Genomic DNA, 18793 nt, shown 5'->3' with positions numbered 1-18793 from the left:
CTACCTTATTTACTTCACAACATTTTGTTGCTTGATATGCATGCAAAAATAACATTACCGCTGGTCGCATGCTCAGATGCATATAATCTCAAGACTATATCCTTGCAAAGAATATGTTGATCACTTCAAGAAAGTTTTCAAGTAAGTATTTCTCACCAACGACTTGAGCCATGCCAAACACCCACTTTTGGAGGCAAATATAATGTCTAGACCCTGGCATGGCCAAGGCTACCTGTAGCTCCACCATCAAGCAATGAATCCTATGAACTAGCTTGCACTCGCCACATGAGCTCACTCATTTATAAGGCGATGTAAGTCGTTATTTCCTAGCACAGGATTGTAATGACGCCATACCCTCATGCAACTGCAAATGATCCACATGATGGGAAGAGAAAGTGTGAAGCTCTCTGGCCTATTTTCCGTATTTCTCATCAAAGAAGCCACTTCATATATGGTCTTTACTACAAAAGGAAGGAGATATCGCAGGAGCTTTATGAGTTCTTGGACCCGGGTTATGCAGACTGTAAGCTGATCGCAAAGTGGAAAAAGGTAATTATCCATATTTGTTGTACATTGTCTATATCTCAGTTGGCTTGATTTTTTTCTCCACGACATCTTGTTCTTTTTGGGTTAAGGGTGGGTGGGAGGCATACTAATCTTCCTTATGTTTAGCTATAAGTTAGTAGATTAACTCAAAATGTTGTGTATACATTGTTTGTGCAAATTACATTATAAATATACAAGGTTCAAGAATATTCACGCAATTTATGATGAAGATTATGACAGGGATCCTAAGAGGATCAAAACTAAAATCATTGATTCGGAACTAAGTGTTGGTTCTGTCAGTGACAAGGATAGTGAACAAGATTGTGATGATGTATTTCTCAAGGATCTCAGGACTCAGTGTAAAGCAAAGAATTGGAAGACTTCAAAAATCACATCGAAAGGATGTGGCATTAAGAATCAGGCTAAAACAGAAGATGACATTGATCTTGATAAGCCTCTTATTGCATTGAAACAAAAGAGTCCAAAAACATCTCTTGCTAAGGATAATGTAAAGATGAATACACTAAGATTTTCTCCATGTGCTACGAAAGAGGAAGATACAACATCACAGAGAGACAAGATTCTTAGTTCTTCCTTGATCAAAGCAACAATGCAAGACCCAGTATTAGAGAAGCTTGGAAGGAAATTTGCAGAACTGGAGCAGTCTAAAGTTGTTATTGGTGAGTGACTAGCCTGTTCATATGAAGTCCAGTTCTTATATCACTGTCTATTATCTTCTAGATGTGTTAGATGAATGTGTAGATTTTTTTTCTTGTTTCTCATGTTTTTTTTGAAATAAACATACCCTTTTTCAATTATGTGACTAAATGTTTTTTCTGTACTGCACTTTCAGATTGTACTAAAATAGTTGGTGAGCAAATTTGTTGTGTTGAAGTGAACAATACAGCTGGAGCTCTAGCGAGCTGTGCAAAACCTGATGTACTTTGTGAAATAAAAGCTGAAGATACAAATTATTCTGAATTTGGAACTTCTATCTGTTCCATAAAGAATCCTGAGCATTCATCATTTAAGCTGCAACAGAAGCTGGTGGCGGGTGATGACTGTGTGCCTCAATCTCGTTTCATGACTCGAACAACTCAATTAGCCGATGTTTCTAATCATCCCTGCGAACAAACCTGCAGTATCAACAATTTTGATGACATTACAGCTGCAAAAGCAACTGAGGTTTCTTTGTTAGGTCTCACTGATGAAACGAGCAATCATCAGAAAACATCTGAAAATCTAACTGACTCAGATGTGTGTAAGTCCTCTACTGCAAATGGGTTTATGGCTTGTTCTTTCAATCAGTCCTGCCATGATCTTGTGGATAGCGATGAACACTGGAATTTATTTGTTCATCGGAATGAGCATGTGAAGCTTTTGGAAGAGTTGTCTTCTGTTGATGAATCATGCGCAGATACTCAATCTGATTTATGTGGAAGCACAAAAATGAATTGCACTTCACTTGAGGGGGTTGTGCAGATGCAGGCTGAAGGCCAATTGGATTCAATAGTCTGCTGTGGTGTAAGGCCAAAGCATATGTTACTAGATATGGAAATTAGACATACAGAAACTGGTATATTCACCTTTGATAAGACTATTGACTTGACTCATCCTGCCAATTTTGTTGCACAAGATGGAAGGCTAGAAAGTATAGTATACGATGTTTTGAATAATCATGCACAAAGGACAGCCTCTAAAAACGAATCTTTTGTTGGACTCCCAGAAACTGCTGTGACTCAGAGCTCACTTATTGACTTCACTGTCAATTGTTTTGAAGACAAAAGGGCTTCAGTTGATAAAATTTTACCTCCCAATAATCTAGACTGGCCATTGAAGGATAAGTTAAATTCTACAACAGACTATGACATTTGTAGGCCTATTAATGATGATGAAGGATCAGAAGAAGAATTAGTGCCTCAACATCAGTTATACCAGTCGTGTAGTGATAAATTCAACCTTAGCAGTGCCATGCCAGAGATTTCTAATGCTGAAGAATCACAAAAAATATCTGCTGGAGCTCAAAATTCTTCTGCTACCTTTTTGGAAACTGATGGGCGAATTAAAAAGCCAATTTTTTTTTTGTGGATGAAGAACCAATTGAAGAAAACACTCAAAAAGTATTACTGTCCAAGAGAAAGGTCTGAGCCATCCCTTCAACAATGTTCCATTCATATGCATTAGCATGATAGTCATACTGACATCTTTTCCCCCTCTTTTCTTTTAGATTATGTCACCGACGTCTCAGGAGAAGCTTTGCAGTGCTCTGACTGGCATTGATTTGTGTGATGGAGTTCAAAGATTTAGTAGGCAACTGCGCTCCTCCTCCACCTCTGGCGGCTGTACTGCCAGCACCACACATGGTGAGGTGCGCGGTAGCGGCAGCACACGAGCAGCTTCCTCCAGCGCGCAAGGACGGCAGTGGTGACCACGAAGCCGGGGTCGGGCTCGTGCTCAACTTCAGCAGCACACACGTCGTGCCTTCCGCGCGTCACCTGGCCACGGTCTTCAGTCGATTCGGGCCTGTCAAGGAGGTCCGGGCAGACAACTCTACCGCTCTGGTGGTCTTCGACAGTGGTGCGCATGCTGTTGTAATCTTTTGTCTGATCACAAACATTTCTTGTTGCTTATGAGCTTTTTGTTTCTGCAGCAGTGTGCTACTAATGATTGGAAAGCGGAACGAAACAATCAAACATCAGGACAGAGCTCTAAATTTGTATTGTCTTTTATGGTGAGCACACAAGCTGAAGCCTCACTTCATTGCACTTGCAACTATTTTGTGCCTTTGTAGGATATATATTGTTTTTATATAAATTTGCTTGTCATCTTTATTGTCTCAACTATAGCTGGTTGTCTGTTGTACAAAGTTCAATATATTGGGAAGTCTAAGGCTGAAGTAGCAGCGAAGAGGGTTATGGAGTGGGTTAATGGGGTGAACATTGTTCCTCATTTTTGCAGGATTGGAGATAAAGAGATAGAGTTTTACAGTCAGTTCCACATAATTGTCCTTGGTCTGGATTCAATTGGTATGGGAATATAAATTATGCGGCTTGTGATTTCTTAGGTATGCTTTTTCCATACCATTTTTTGTTAGGTATTCTGTCTCTAAATAATTGAGTTCCCCTTATGTACTCTCGCTAAGACACCAAGAACTCCAGCTCACTGCATTGAGTATGCTCACTTGATCAAATGGGACGAGGTACTATTTTTTCTGCACATTATTTCTCTCTAGACATTGACCCAACACTACTAACTGTTATATTCACTTTTTTAGGTTCATCCTGGAAAACCTTTTGATGGTGATGATGTAGAGCATATGCAATGGATTTATTCAGAGGTATCTATATCGCAATGTCATGTAACTTAATTTATTAGTAGCCTACTTGTTGTAAATCATTTGGCAGACATGCTTTAAAGCGAGCAGAGCTTTTTGGCATTTATGGTGTTACATATACTTTGACACATGTTTGTTTTTTGTTTATTGACAACATTTTGCCCATGATTTAAGGCATTAAATATTTTTTGCATGTAAATATGTTTAAAAATACAACACTGTTCTATTTATTTTTATGTTATAAGAGGCTAGCAATTTGGGCTTGGGTATTAAAAAATGGATTGCTGAGATAGCTCATCATCTTCTTGTATGACTGCTCGAGTTATATAAAATGCTAATGTCTGAGTATAAGAATGGTTCTAAATTAGGGGTATATCTTCTTTAGGTACCATTAAGTAGTGGAGTTGCTTATGTTTTTAATAGTTGTCTTGTAATATGGTAACTGGTTAACTGGATAAGCTCTACCCCGGTTCAAATGAAATCTCACTCGTTTATTAGTTTATCTTTGGTTTTATTGCTACTGCATATATGCTTATTTGTTGCTTTGTGCATAAAAAAGATGTCCATCATCATTTTTTTTCTTGTCTTCTTTATTATTCAAATTCACCTCAATTGTATGTATATGTCTGTCTGTCAAAACCAGTTTTTTGTTTCTTTACGCACACCTTACCCTATAGCAAGCAATCCACGGATGAGCGAAAGAAAGGTCCATGATTTGTACTGATGCACATCTCCTATATATACTACCTACTCGAGGTGCTAGAAGAAGTATGGAACATTCTATTTAGATGATGTGCCTTTTAATTACAATTTTAATATTTCCCCATTATAAACACTTTGTGATATTCTCAGTAGCTCATCATCTTTCTCTCTCTCTCAACATTGTAGATTGGCAATGATGCTTCTCAATTTGTTGGTCCACTTGTATTGAACCTGTTGATAAAGGTATGTTTCTCATTCTATGACTTCCCCCATCGTTAACATGACTATTGAAGTGCATTGATGCGTTAACATGACTATTGAAGTGCATTGATCCTAGAACATATTGTGCGATTATGCGTATCTTAGCGCACCTTTATTATGTTCTTTGCACCAATATACTTTGTTTTTTTCCTTTTCCGGTCTTTGAAAAAGGTGATCCATCTTGGAGCATTACATCTATGCTTTCTTGATCTTTGCAGAAGTTGGTTGTTTATCATATCACCTTTGTTACATAGGCTATGTACCCGAACTTAAAGTTAGTACAGCTAAGTAGCTAACTACGGCCATAGAAGGAACTATTATCATGCATGGTAATTGTGAGAATTCCATCACCGGGTGTTTTATTATTTTCATGTAATTTCAGGTTATGGACAACTATGGTAAGGGTAGACCTTCAGTCATGAAAACTACCGTGCTGTTGCTTGATAAAGATGGCTGGAGGGGCTTTTATAGAGGTTTTGGACCAAGTTTTCTTAACATGTCTGTTTCTCGTCTAACAAAATAATAATAAGATGTGAGTCTGATATAAAACTAGGATGTGAAAAAATTATATCTATAATAATGTATGCTATTCGTTTTTTGTGCAGTTATTATACATTACCATTTTATCGAATTTGTGTGTCATTGCAACGGACAGCCATTGTACTATATTTTTTTAGGTATGTAACTAACAAAAGTATAGAATAACAATAATTGTTTTGCATATCAATGTATTTTATCATAGTGCTTCTACGTCTCATTGCATCTTACCAGTACATGTTGACTCCGTAGCAACGCACGGGCATACACCTAGTCATAATTGAAGCAACCAAGGTGTCGAACTAGTGAGAGCTCAACCACACAAGCACAACTAAAGATCTACGACTACTTAACTGCACAAGCTAAGATAGGCTAATTAGCTACATAAACTAACTAACAAGAGAGCAACTACTTTACTACATAATTGAACTAGTTACATAAGAGCAACAAATACTTACATGAATAAGTAAATATAGACTAATGAGGGAAATTACAAACGAATAGGGTGATGATAACATATTGACACAATGTTTTTTATTCTGAGGTTCGATGGTTTGCCAACCACTTAATCCTTATTGATGAAAGCCCAAAGTTGTCAATGATCATCTTCCACTCTCTCCACCAAAGGGATGTTCATACAAGAGCTTTAGCACTTTGATCTGATCGAACCATTGTGTGCTCTTCACATCCCGCTCGACTAGAGTTGCTCTTCACGATCTTTCGAGGTACGAGCGCAACACTCTCACAAATCATTCTCTAGAGCCACACACAATTCTTATGCAAGATTTACAACGGAGACCATAAGCCACCAAGCCGTCTAGGAGGTGGCAACCTCCAAAGTAACAAGCAGCACCATCGACTTGCAACAATCCACCTAGTTCCACTCAAGCAAATCACTAAATTTGTCGTACTATAAACTCTCACTTGCTATAGAGCATGAACACTATCGATCACTAGTGAGTCGGAGGGCACTCAGCCACACAAACGCAGAGTCACCCCCTTTGCTCCTCACGTATCTGACCAGCCCAACCACCCTCTCTATTTATATAGAGAAAAAACTAGACATTGGATCACAACTTATCTTGCTCTCGCTCTTCACAGTTGCACCTGGTCCATCGAGGCCACGTCCATGTTCTAGCTTCACCGCCACATAGTCAATCACATCTCACCCTCCAACTTTCCCTTCACACTAGCAACCTGGTCCATCGTAGTTAAGTCATATATCTCTTTTGTCTTCTCCACTTATCTATATGACACTTTACCATGTCTTATATGCAATGAGCTCATTAATCACACTCGTTAAGCATATCAACATAACCAATCCACTTCACCACCATGGCTCAAATAACTCACACAAGTGTACTTGTGGACTAATCACATATGTATCTCGATACAAGCATATGTTAGTCCACCTAAACTGTCACTCCATTACCAAAACCAAACAAGGTCCTTACATGCTCAATTATCATATACCGCCTCTAAGTTTTATGGGTGGCGACAACCACCAAGAGTGACAAGAATCATGTAGGTCAATATAATCACTAGTGCCACTAGATGCAACCACTTGATTCACTCCCAATCTCACCTTGAATGAATCACTACCACTAGATATGAGCCAAAGATGTTTTCTCAGACCTACTAGGATGTATATCAACTTGAAAAGCTAGAATTTCCTACCCAAACATGCACAATATCTATTTATAATATCCAAGGGGCAACTAGCTGTTGGAACAGTTATTGTGCATTCTATGGGGTCGTCAGACCGTCTGATGCTCCGTCGTTGGACTAAAGCTTAGGGTCCGATGCTATCAGATTATGCCACATGGACTAGCCATTTAAATGTTACCGTCATCACCTAACATCTATCTCAGCATATGGTTCAACGCCCTTAGTTCGATATCGGACCAATGAAGCCAAAGTTTGACACCTCAAACAAAACACAGACCAGAGAGTGTGACCAATGGTGTTAATCTAGTCTGACACCCTCCAACCCTCGTCAGACCAAAAAGTGTCCTATCGTGTGGCCCAAACGACTCTTTCGGGCTTCCGAAGTCAACGACGAACTCCTACTCTATGTAGTGGAAAAGTAGCTCGTTATGGCCATGAACGAGGTGCGGGCTTCACAAGTCGTCGACGAGCTCCTGCTCTGTGTAGTGGAAATGCAGCTCGTTATGGCCATGAACGAGGTCCTGCCTCTCGAGTCTCGAGGATGCAGGAAAGGTGGACGCTCGACTACGGCTTCCATGACGGGACCGATATATATTGGGCTCGAGAAGATGTTGTGCACGTCTAGGAGGTGGCCATGGCTGTGCCAACACTCACCGGGGCCGCTGATCCTTCGCATGGAGGCGAGGGTTATTTGTTTCAGCTTTTTTTTAGTTTACGGCCAGCAGAAACTGATGTAGACTGTCAAACAAATTATTTTTTTAGTCCGCTTTTATGAGAATCACTTTAGTCAAAACCATCCAAAATCAACGTGAACACGTAATCGGTCGAATCGTTGTGATAGTAGAAAACCATCATTTCCTATATCCTAAATCCTATAGACTATTTTATCTTCCTCTGCACGTAATATCCAGGATAATTAGATTCTCTACCCGCATGATTGGTTGGTTGACAACCAGCACATGTCTCGCGCGAGCCTGTCCCTCCACAAACACAGTTTTCTCCGTTTGCGTGCATGCAACCAAAAAACTTTAATTTAGCCTACACTGCATCCACACATGCAGACACGGCCATCCACATACAGTCTTCCAATCAAACGTTGGGGAGCAGTCAACGCACGTAGGGATGGAAACGAGCATATTTTACCCGCGTGCTCGCGGGTAAAAAACCTATAGGGTGCGGGTTTGGGTGTGAGTTTATACCCGTGGGTACGGGTTTGATTCTCAACCCGACGGATTTTTTCTCGTGGGTATGAAAATGTTGTACCCGTGCCCGCAAGCCCGCATACCCGCGTGTGTGTTTGTGTAGACTGTAGAGCACATGCATATCAATTTAGTGCCACCCCGAAAGCTTTGAGCGGACGAAGCCAATCAAATGATATAAAAGAAGACTACAGGCGCCAGGGAACTCGTAGAACTTTTGGCTAAGATCGGTACATGTTTTTATCAGTTTAATAAATATTTATTATTGTGTGCTATCAGTTTAATAAATTTTTATTATATGACTAAGCCCGTGGGTGTACCCGCGGGTAACGGGTTTGGGTAACATTCGCTACCCGTCGCGGGTAGCGGGTACAGGTTTAACATTAATCTCACAGGTACGAATTTGTAATCTCTGTACCCGCGAGTTTTAAACTCGTTGACATCCCTAAACGCATGTGTAGAGACCGGTTTCAAAGCATGCAACCAATCGTGCGGTACGTAATCAAATTCTCTATAGCACAGATTCTCCCTATCAAACATGCCCGGACAGTGCCGGGTCCGCGTGGGCCTCCTCCCCCGGCCCCTGCGCACCGCGTAGGAATGGGCATGACAAGGCAGTGCCGCCGTACGGTGGCGCATGACAACAACGACGAGGTGGTCCTTGGTAGCATGCAATGCAATGGCATGGCGGCTGTGTTGTGGTGATCAGCAGGCGCATCGAGGACGCCACAGCAATGACTCCCTCCCAAGAGGTTCACCGTGCAGAACCATTATTGTATGTTATATTTAGTTATTGTAAATGTAAAGTAGCCTTCATTTGAGGAAAGAGACATAAACAAGCTAGACACTCAACCGCAAAAACATGCTCAGTTCAGATCAGGTCGATTTGATAACTTAACATCACCAAAGGCTTTGGCATTGAACTGCTGACTGAAATAACCATATGAGCCAACGAGGATGTCATTATTGTAGCAATCAGAGGGGCAAATTAGCAGATACATTCTTATTCTGTATCATTACCACCAGTCAATCAGTCAATCACAAGAAGCCTGGCAGATCGGGAGAACACAGTTATTTTCCGAAGAAGACTTCAAAAGACAAAATAGAGCTGGTGATAGTGCAGTGAATGAAAGCAAAAGACGGTCAACGAAAATAAATCAAATCATATATCCCTCGGTCCTAAAATAATATTTGTTTTAGCTGGCCAGTGAGTGAGTGGCCGCCTTCCTGGTACAATATTAAAAAGAGATCGGAACATTGGTCTCAGCTGAGATAATCCCTGAACCATAGCTCTCATCATTAATGGGTCAATGTCAACCGTCCACTCTACAACGGTCCAATCAGAAAATGGTGCATAAGACATCTTAAGTTCATAACCCGAAAGTGGATAGGGTACAACAAGGGGATTTTTTTAATCAAGCCCAACAAATTCACCTGTGAGAGGAATCGAACCCGAAAATAGAGGTGCTACTCGAAAGTATTAACCACTAGGCTGCTACATGTGAAACTAAAGAATGGTAGGCCCAGAAACAAGGAGGGGATGTTTGCAAGTGAAGTTTTTTCATAATTTTGGAGATATATTGTAGTATTCTCAAATATTACAGTAATATATACACGAAGATGTTTGACAAGCTAGCTAAAATCTCTGTTTTAAAGTATTTCAAATATTTCAAATAGTATAGTTGTTTTAAGTATTCTAAACTTAGACCCGGGCCTCAATTTCTAAAATTGTAGTATTTCAAACTATGATATTGTCATGATTAAAATATAATATAGTATTTTAAAAGTTGTTGTTTTCAAAAACTTTGTTTCCAAACAGGACTGAGTTAAGAGCATAATGCATGAGTCCCCCTGAACAAATAAGTCACTAACGAGTTCAAAGACAAAATATAGGGTTACAATTCGGTGCTAGTGCTACAATAAGTCACGGTACAGCAGAAACACTCTGCAATCAACTCTGCTCATCTCTTACAAGCAAAGACTACAAGTTTCTCTCCCTATATAATTTAAGGCCCAATCAAAACATCAATGATACCTACAAGTATCAATCACAACTTTCTATCTATATACCACTATCGATGTATAATAAATAAGAAAAGGACATCCTAAAGGAATCAAACAACATATGCTATAAAAAAAGAATACATGAATGTGACATCAAGGGCTTGGGCTGGCTCTGAAGTGAGCCAGCCACTGCATATTGTGAGGCTGTGTCGTCAGGGAGAGTTATCTTTGATGACCTCGCCAACAATTGTCTGGCTATAGCTGCCTCACAGGAAAAATAGGTTTGAGGGCCTGAATGTTTGCATGGTGCCTTCACATTGCAGGAGCCTTTGGCCGTCCGTATGTTAGCACCATTACAAACTCTTTAGCGGACGAACCGGTCATGGTCTGAGTTGTCTGTGTTGCTCTTCCCTTCAGCCACAGCTCTACTAAATTGCGCAGAGGTTGTGAAGGGTTCACTGGCTGCTCGCAACACTTTATTTCCACCTGTAACAGAAATATCAAGAGCTATTCAGACTCTCGGTCATGCTTGGTTGATCCTACTTTAGTTCTCCACAAAAGCCCAAACACATAGAAGAATACCTATTGCAATTATATTAGAAAAAAAAAACCAAATAATATGTCTACAAGGTGTGAGTGGAGGTGACAAGAGTATCATCAGGAGGAAATTGTAATCAGCGGTTGAACATATGCAGTGTCATGTGTAATTTGCATCCGGGACAACACGATGCTTAAGGGAAAGCGGACGTTTTTCAAGGTTCAAGAGTTTACTTTTTCTATCACAATTCCAGATGGCAATCAAGACCCCGGATTGAAAGCTAATCCAGATAATGCAGTTGATATAGGGTGCATTTTTTATGAATACTAAAATTTACTGCTAAAATCGTTAATGTATCCTATAAAAGAATGAAAGAACAATGAAGCAATTATTTCACCTTCACACGACAACAAGTCTGGCAAAAGATAATTCAAATTCCAGTAAAGAATAGATACTTCTTAACTCTTAAGAGGAGAAAAATCAAGTGTACAAAGGCCCAAGAATACTATATAAGTCACAGATGACTCGGATGTCTCACCTCAGACTCACTTGGAAGACTGAGCTTTTGCATGAGGTATTTTAGGATAGATGAAGCAGGGATATTTCCGTCTCTGGGGTTAAAAATTAGCATATCAGTCTTGAACAAAAGAATAGGATATTAATTCACAAAGTAACACAAAATCAATTTATTAAATAGCACAAACACATCCAACTATATTAAATCTGATCCTGTAACTATACTACTGAAGGGATATCATTCAAATTTACAAACGAGTAAATATAATGCTATTCATCTGATTACACAATCAGCAAATCTATACATGAACATCAAGTATCGAGGCATGGGGAAAACAAGACCTGTCTGAATCTTCAAGTCCACCTAGGACCAGCATTTACATATAGCTCCAATATAGGATTATGATAAAAGTTTGTGAACAAAATGCTCTTCAATTGTGTTAATATGCTGCTACCGGCAAAGGTAATCAGTGCTATGTAGGAATGAAAACGGTTTCGGAATTTTTCGGTATTCTGGAAACCGATTTCGAAATTTTTCGATCAGATTCATCGGTAACGGTATTTTTCGAAAACGGAATCGGTTTTCGGAATTTTCTATCGGAATCGGCGTGGTGTTTTACCGACCGTTTCCTTCGGTTACCGGTTTTTGTCGGAAAATACCGGATTTGTGTCTCGGAATTTTTCGGAATTGTGTCTCGGATTTTTTTGAAATTTTCCAGCATGTGATTTTTCGCATCGTTTGTACGTCTCTAGATAAGGATTACTTATTTTTGTATTTTTTTGACGCCTTAAGATTTTTTTTGGGATAGATGGTGTTAGAAGGCAGTTGAGATTAACGATTTGGTCTTTTCCACACACTAGGTTTTAGTGTTTTCCTGTGAGGTGGTGAAAAACTGTTTATGTGAGGAAAAATATTTCATAAGTAATCATGCCATGTCAGCTAGATCGAGTGGATATTGTGAATTGTGAACTTTGAGTCTGTGAACTTGTGATCTTTATAAACTTGTTATACTGTGAACTTGTTATATTGTGAACTTGTGATCTTTGTAAACTTTTTATATTATAAATTTGTGATCCTTGTGAACTTGTTATATCATGAATTGTGAACTTTTGGTCTTTGTGATCTTTTGTCAACTTTGTTGTATTATGAAGTTTGGTATGTTTACCGATCGTAGTTTAGATTTCGACCGTTACCGGTATGTTTTCCGCACCAAACTTTCGTTTCCGATGTTTCCGAAATACCGATATCGTTTCCGTTTCCGGAGTTACCGTTTTCGATTTTGTTTCCGATAAAAAATATGAAAACGGTAATGGTTTTAGTGTTTACCAACCGTTTTCATCCCTAGTGCTATGTACTTGTCATACAAGTATCTCTCTTCTTGTTTTCATTCTAATGGAAGTTCCTATATCTTGATTATTTTCTGACTAGTATTGTGCTATTTCTCATAATTTTATCTGCTGTAAATCAAGTGTAATAAATAAATAAGAACTTGACTCAAGGTCAAGCACATAAAAATCTACGAAATTACTGTTTAATCAAAAGCTGAGAAAAGATGAGCTCACTTTATTCGCAAATAGTGGGAAGGGATCTGTGGTAAAGGTGGATCTCCTTGCCTGAAAGTAATTAAAGCGCAAGATCAGGAAGAAGTCCATGCCTGCTGTTTGGTTTCTTGGATATTAGGATAAAAGGATTCTGGCGATGAATTGGAAATGCTTACTGGTCAAATGAGGCAATCAATGAAAACCATATGGAGCTGAACTTCTTTGCATTCTGTGCAACTGCAGCATCAGGCTTCACATCAGTTGGAGCTTGAAGACGATCTCTCTTCTTCCGCGCAGTACCTTGAGCTCTTCTTTTTGGCAGCACTGGTGGCATGGGAACATCTTTTTTGTCATCCTGAATTTTGGACTTCTCCAGATTCTCCCTTGCCTTTGCTTTGCTAGCAAATGTACTACTCGTAGAGCCATTGGGTTGCTCTCCCTTAACAACTGGACTCTGTGAACTTGACCTAAAGGATTTTGTCCTGTTGGCAGCTTCTACTAAACAATTTAAAGGACGCCAGAGCTCAGACTTATCTGCCAGCTCATCGTTACTATCACCTTCGGTATCTTTGTTGGAGGAACGGTTAGATGCCTCCACGTTAGGTGATATCTGCAGAAAGTAGGATCATATTACTACCAGTATGTGCATTATTCTAGTCAATGCACCCATTTTGGGAGTTCAGGATGCAAAATGATTACTTCAAATCTAGTCTAGTCTAACTAGCATGAGATGCAGCAGATATGAATCATAAAGAGCATGTCGTTTACCTGTCTTCTTATTTGTGGTGCTTTGCTTGAACTAGCAGGCAAATTTGAATCATGAGGATGGCTGTCACAACTATCAATTTCCTTTTTCACAGGATCTTCAATAACTGGACGAAGTTCATGCAAGGTGACAGTGGCAGTGGCGACAGCAGCAGCTTTTCTGGCAACTGCTCTTGTTCGCCGTCCAGTCAAGCCTGTTGGTTTTACTTTAGGCGTATCGACGACTAATGAAGAGATAGATCTTTCTTTAATTTTAGTGGGAAGTGAAATACTAGATGAAACTTCTTCTGCATTAATCTTCTTTCTTTTGAATGGAAAAAGTTTTGATCTTACATCTTGTAAGCTGTGATCGGCTCTGGAAATCATAAAACACAAGTATAAGGAACAAGGTAGAGCCGTAGAGGTGCAAAACCATACAGACAAAATTACAAACCATTCGTTTTTCAGACACGTACTATAATGTACTAGCAATTAAGCTATATAACAGGGCATTTGTATGCCAATGTAACACATAGTTTCATAAAATTTCAATGAAATTAGCATCAACTGCAACAGTGACAAAATCCTGGAAACGTCAATAACACTGCATAGTAAATGTGTGCATGATTTTTGGCAACACACTGTAATAGATGCTACAGAAAATAAAGCAATAAAACATTTTAAAAAATAGAATATTATGTTTACTGCAGGTTTTTAATCAAATTATACTGAGAAAATAGGGGGTCAGCAACTCAAAGTGCATCCATATATACAATTTTCAAATGAAAATAACTATCCAACTAACTAGACATATAATAATCAAACATGTGCATTTAGTACCGAATTTGAAAAGGATAAAACTTCAAATAAGAAAACTAAAATGAACTCCGATCCATATCTTACTGATGGGAAAATCAAAAGTGCAACTATATCCTACAGAATGCAGATGTCAGATAGTAGTAGTAGTAGTAGTAGTAGTAGATAAGTTGAATGATTTGCATCTATTTTGCATCCGGTTCTGATTAAGTATATGTGGTCAAAACGAAAGTCGCAGTATATCAGAGGTCCAGCAAAATAATATTACTGCAAAGATTTGGCATGATGACCTTAAGATAGAACGTAGCACAATGGATAAAATACAGAATCATGAGAGCATGTATACCTAAGCTTCTCAGTAGGTGTGCAGCCAAGATCAATTTTACATACTGGGCAGCATTCTACTTCCTCATCATCAAACTTCTGATATATACACTTTCTGCAAACTGCATCAGGGTGCAAAGCTTAGAGCTTTGAAGTTACTTTGATAATAAAAAGGAACTTTCAAATTAGTGGAACAGTATGTCAGAAACCTATGTGGGAGGGGGCACTGTGTTAAAAAGATGGAAGCTCAAAAACAACTCTTCAAATGATCTCACTGAAGGTACAATAGAAGGTTGACATGGAAGCAGCAACTATAAAAGCATCGCATCCAAGCTCCATGTGTGTAATGATAACTTATAAGCTACCATCTTCCTACATCTATTGCAGAGTTACATTGCAGTACTTCCCTGTGTTTGTTAAAAAACATCTTATCAATACTACTTACTAAAGAATTCTAGGCTTTCTAGCTTCCAGATTTCAAAACAGCAGTTCCTACTGACAAAATTACACAGTTCCATGATATTGGGACTTGCTGCGAACCAAATACTGTCGTCTCAGTCAACAGTGGCATGATGTTGGGACTTGTTGGGAACCGAATGCTATCATCCCGCACTAATGACATGCATATGGATCATTTTGAATGTCGACGCAACAACACGGTTCAGAAAGCGAGTTGCACCTGTAATCCCAGTTAGAAGCTCGCGTTCAGTAAAGTACACAACGATAGAACAAATGGTCGCCGAGCTTGACATTGTCATTTACATTGCCCAAGGACATAGGACCTTATCCAAATGCTACCGTAATGAACTTGAAGAAGCAGCTGGTCGACCACGAATACAGAGAAAAAAAAACTTGAAAACGGGACTGTTGTGGCAAATGATATCATTAGTTGAGCCAAAATTAAGAAAAGGTCTGTGCAGGTAGCCGCGACGATCTCTGCCGCGAAATTCGGCGACGCCGTGCACGTATACCTACGGCTACAGAGACGAACAGAGTGATATAACTGGCGTGAGGCATGACGGGGGGACGACGAGGAAGAAGAAGAAGCAGAATGAGTCGTCCTAACCCGTGAGCACGAGACGTGGAAGGCGCGCCGAATCCTCCTCGACGCGGTGCGCGCACGTGGAGGCAGCGGAGGGGTGAAACCCGACGTGCCCGAGGCGGCCGTAAAACGCGTGGAAATCAAGCGGCCGGCGCGACGTGCGCGGGCGGGGGGGAACGAGATCCTAGGCCCCCCCGGCCCGGGCGACGGCCAGGCCCGGCTGGGTTGGTTACGAATCACGGAATAGTAGGAGGCAGGCGCACGTCGCGAGGGAGGGGGGGAGACAGGAGACTCACACGTGTGGAGGCACTCGGAGATGGTGGTGGCGTCGCGGAGGAGGCGGCGGCAGAGCGGGCACGTCATGCAGCGCGCGAGCAGGTCCCGCTTGACCATGACGACCCCCCGCGTCGTCCCCGCGGCGGCGGCAGGGGACGGGAAGGGCGAGGGGGAGGTGGAGGAGGTGCCGCCGCGCCTCCGCCTCTTCCTCCCCCGGGCGGATGCGGTGGCGCCGCTCCTGTCGTTCCGGTCCTCCCGGGCTCCCGCCGCCGCTTTGACCGCGTCGCCGTCGTCAGCCTGGCCCTGGGGCTGGGCCTCCTCGCCGGGCAGGGGCAGGGTCGCGGGCTCCTCCTGTGGCGTCACCTCGTGCGGCGGCGAGGGGGATTCGTGCGGCGGCGAGGTGGGCCCCGGCTGCATGGCGCATGCGGTTGGTAGTCGGCGCCGGGTGGGGGGGAGCGGGGGACGGGGGGGAGGAGAGATCGAGGAGGCGATGGAGGTGGAGAAGGGAAAATGCGGTTGCCTGTGCCTGCCTGTGCGTGGGAGGCTGCGACCCTACGCTGTGCGCGCGCCTGCGTCTGCGTGCGTGGTGAGACGTGAGAGCGACAAAGGCAAAAGGAAAAGTAGGGGGGGCGTGGTGGGCAGGCGAGGGCGAGCCAATCCAAGTAGCAGGCCTTCCTCTTCACGTTGCCAATGCCCAGTGCCACCGTGTCCCAGTTGGAAGGCGTCGTAGTTTATTATTAGAGAGCCGTCTCTACTGGCGTTACTCCTCTTCATTCATCGCGACTAGTAGTTGTCTTATTGCTTGGAGATCCGAATTAGTAGCAGTAACGAACGTATCAGGGACATTTCACTCTGACGTGTAGCCATGGTGTTCGTCCGATGCTGCAACGTGTACGTACTACGTAGCAGCAGCTACAGGTGGCGCCCACCCACATCGATCGATGGCGATTCTCTATTTATGGTGTGGGCTGTGGCTCAGGCCGTGCGTCCGGGCCTCTCTCTCTCTCTTTCTCTCTCTCGGCCTGCCTGCGCGATTCATCCGCACGCTGGCTGACTGGCTGTGCCTTTACGCCTGTACTGCCTGCGTGCGTTACGTTGTAGTACAGGCTACAGAAACATGCGACAGCGCCCCCGGGCGTGGGATCTCATCTGACGACGACGAGACAGGCCAGACGGCGGGGATGAACAATCCAAACCCAATCCAATCCAATCCTCCGAAAGCAGATGCCGTACGGGGCAGGGCCATGCGTGCTGCACGTACTTCTATACTCCTACGTGTGTCCTGTTCTCCAGCCAGGCACAGGTAGCAGTGCAGAGGCATCACAGGCCGGCGAGACGTGCAGTCCAGCAGCTCCAGCGGTAGGAGCAGGTGGGACGGCAGCACATTTTCCCTCTGCCGGCTCATCTATTCTTTCTCTGCCTACTACCACTGCTACCTTCTTTTGTATGTAGTTCTGCACCCACGGCGGCCGGCTGCCCGGCACCGTGCTGTGGGCTGTGCCTCCGCCCAAATAGGACATCGCCACCGCACGGCCTCTAAAACAAGGCATGCATATCCCAACCCAACGGCTTATATTTGGGTCACGATTTGAATGAAACACGGGTGGAGATCGCGCCCTGACCTCTGTGGCTAGTTCCAACCTGGCCTCATGTAGTGTAGGTAACGGCATGTGTTGCTTTTGTTTGACCAAAACTGCCTGTCTAGTTTTGTTTTGTTTTGTTTTTTTTTTTTTGCAACATTCATCACCGGCCGGTCGAGTTAAAAAAATGTAAATGGGGGGAAGCGTCTTGGTAATGGTTGGAGACCCGACAATACCTGTGCGCATTTATTATATTGTGACGTGAAGATCGATCGAGGCAATTTTTGTGTAATACCCCACGTACCTAGCAGTGGTGAAGGTATAGTGGGGCAAATATTTTAAGGGTGCATAATAATGATTTTTAGCTGGTGTATATATACGATGAAAATTTGATCTAAATCACTGTTTTTCTTTTTGCAAATTTTCGTGCGTGTCTCTCTCGCCTACATAGCTTCGCTCCTGCTACCTAGGGTTCACTATCCCGTTTTTAGGCACATCTCCTATTCACATTGAGAACGAAATTTTAGCGAAAACCGCTAATTCTAAGCGGTTTGTTTTCTTTCTTTTTTTTTTCCAAATTTACAATTCCGTTATTTTTCGTTTTTCTCGCCAAAAATCGCCGCTGCCGAATCGGTTTTCGCTCATTTTTCACCAGGAATCGTTGTTTAGCGGGTTCGGTTTTGGTTTAACGGGTCTACAACAAATCAAATCTATTTTTAATACCAAATATGTTTTTGTCAATAATTTATTTTTAATCGTTTGTGTCGGTAACCGTTCGATATTTCTAACCCTGGTACTACCTCCCTCTCCTCCTCTTTCCTTACTTCATTAACATTTTCGAAAGCCATCTGGGCTACAGGGCCATTGGGTCATCCGGGTATGTCGAGCCCATCTGGGGACATCGAGGCATGCTATGGCATCGTCCATGACCGTACTTTATGGGTGAGATTGTTTAGCCACTTGAGCCGGTTAACAAAGAAGGTCTTTGTTAGATTGATTACTGTGATTAATCCATATTTCTATCTCTCTCTCGACTCGTTCAATTACATCTTGCTCTCATAGCACGAGCAGACATAATGCAACAACATATAGTCACCTCTCACTTCACGATTGAGTTGCATTTGAGTTTTTTTTTTGTCTCAATCCTCTACGTGCAATGAGTTT

At 41.9% G+C, this 18793-nt stretch overlaps 1 protein-coding gene and 1 pseudogene across 1 annotated transcript; one reads left to right on the top strand and one right to left on the bottom strand.

Annotated features, from left to right (window-relative positions):
* Window positions 1-342: 342 nt before the first annotated feature.
* Window positions 343-5366, top strand: LOC103645471 (uncharacterized; annotated as a pseudogene).
* A 4723-nt stretch (window positions 5367-10089) lies between these two features.
* Window positions 10090-16677, bottom strand: LOC103643715 (E3 ubiquitin protein ligase DRIP2). The gene is made up of 7 exons (XM_008666889.4): window positions 16070-16677; window positions 14754-14853; window positions 13616-13967; window positions 13024-13457; window positions 12869-12919; window positions 11328-11400; window positions 10090-10737 (listed from the first exon to the last, which is right to left on the bottom strand). Exons 1-7 carry the CDS (start codon window positions 16464-16466, stop codon window positions 10564-10566), a joined length of 1581 nt encoding a protein of 526 aa, XP_008665111.1. The 5' UTR covers window positions 16467-16677; the 3' UTR covers window positions 10090-10563.
* Window positions 16678-18793: the final 2116 nt, after the last annotated feature.

This window comes from Zea mays, chromosome 1 (genome assembly GCF_902167145.1).
Source record: "Zea mays cultivar B73 chromosome 1, Zm-B73-REFERENCE-NAM-5.0, whole genome shotgun sequence".
Lineage (NCBI taxonomy): Eukaryota > Viridiplantae > Streptophyta > Magnoliopsida > Poales > Poaceae > Zea > Zea mays.
This window is presented reverse-complemented; position numbering and strand designations above follow the sequence as displayed.

Bases quoted from the DNA above. Each gene is read 5' to 3' on its own strand.
- LOC103643715 (XM_008666889.4), bottom strand. From the start codon at position 16,466: ATGCAGCCGGGGCCCACCTCGCCGCCGCACGAATCCCCCTCGCCGCCG. The intron at 11,401-12,868 runs GTGAGCTCATCT...TTTTAACCCCAG, and splicing joins TCCCACTATTTGCGAATAAA to AGACGGAAATATCCCTGCTT. The intron at 10,738-11,327 runs GTGAGACATCCG...TTTCTGTTACAG, and splicing joins GTCTTCCAAGTGAGTCTGAG to GTGGAAATAAAGTGTTGCGA.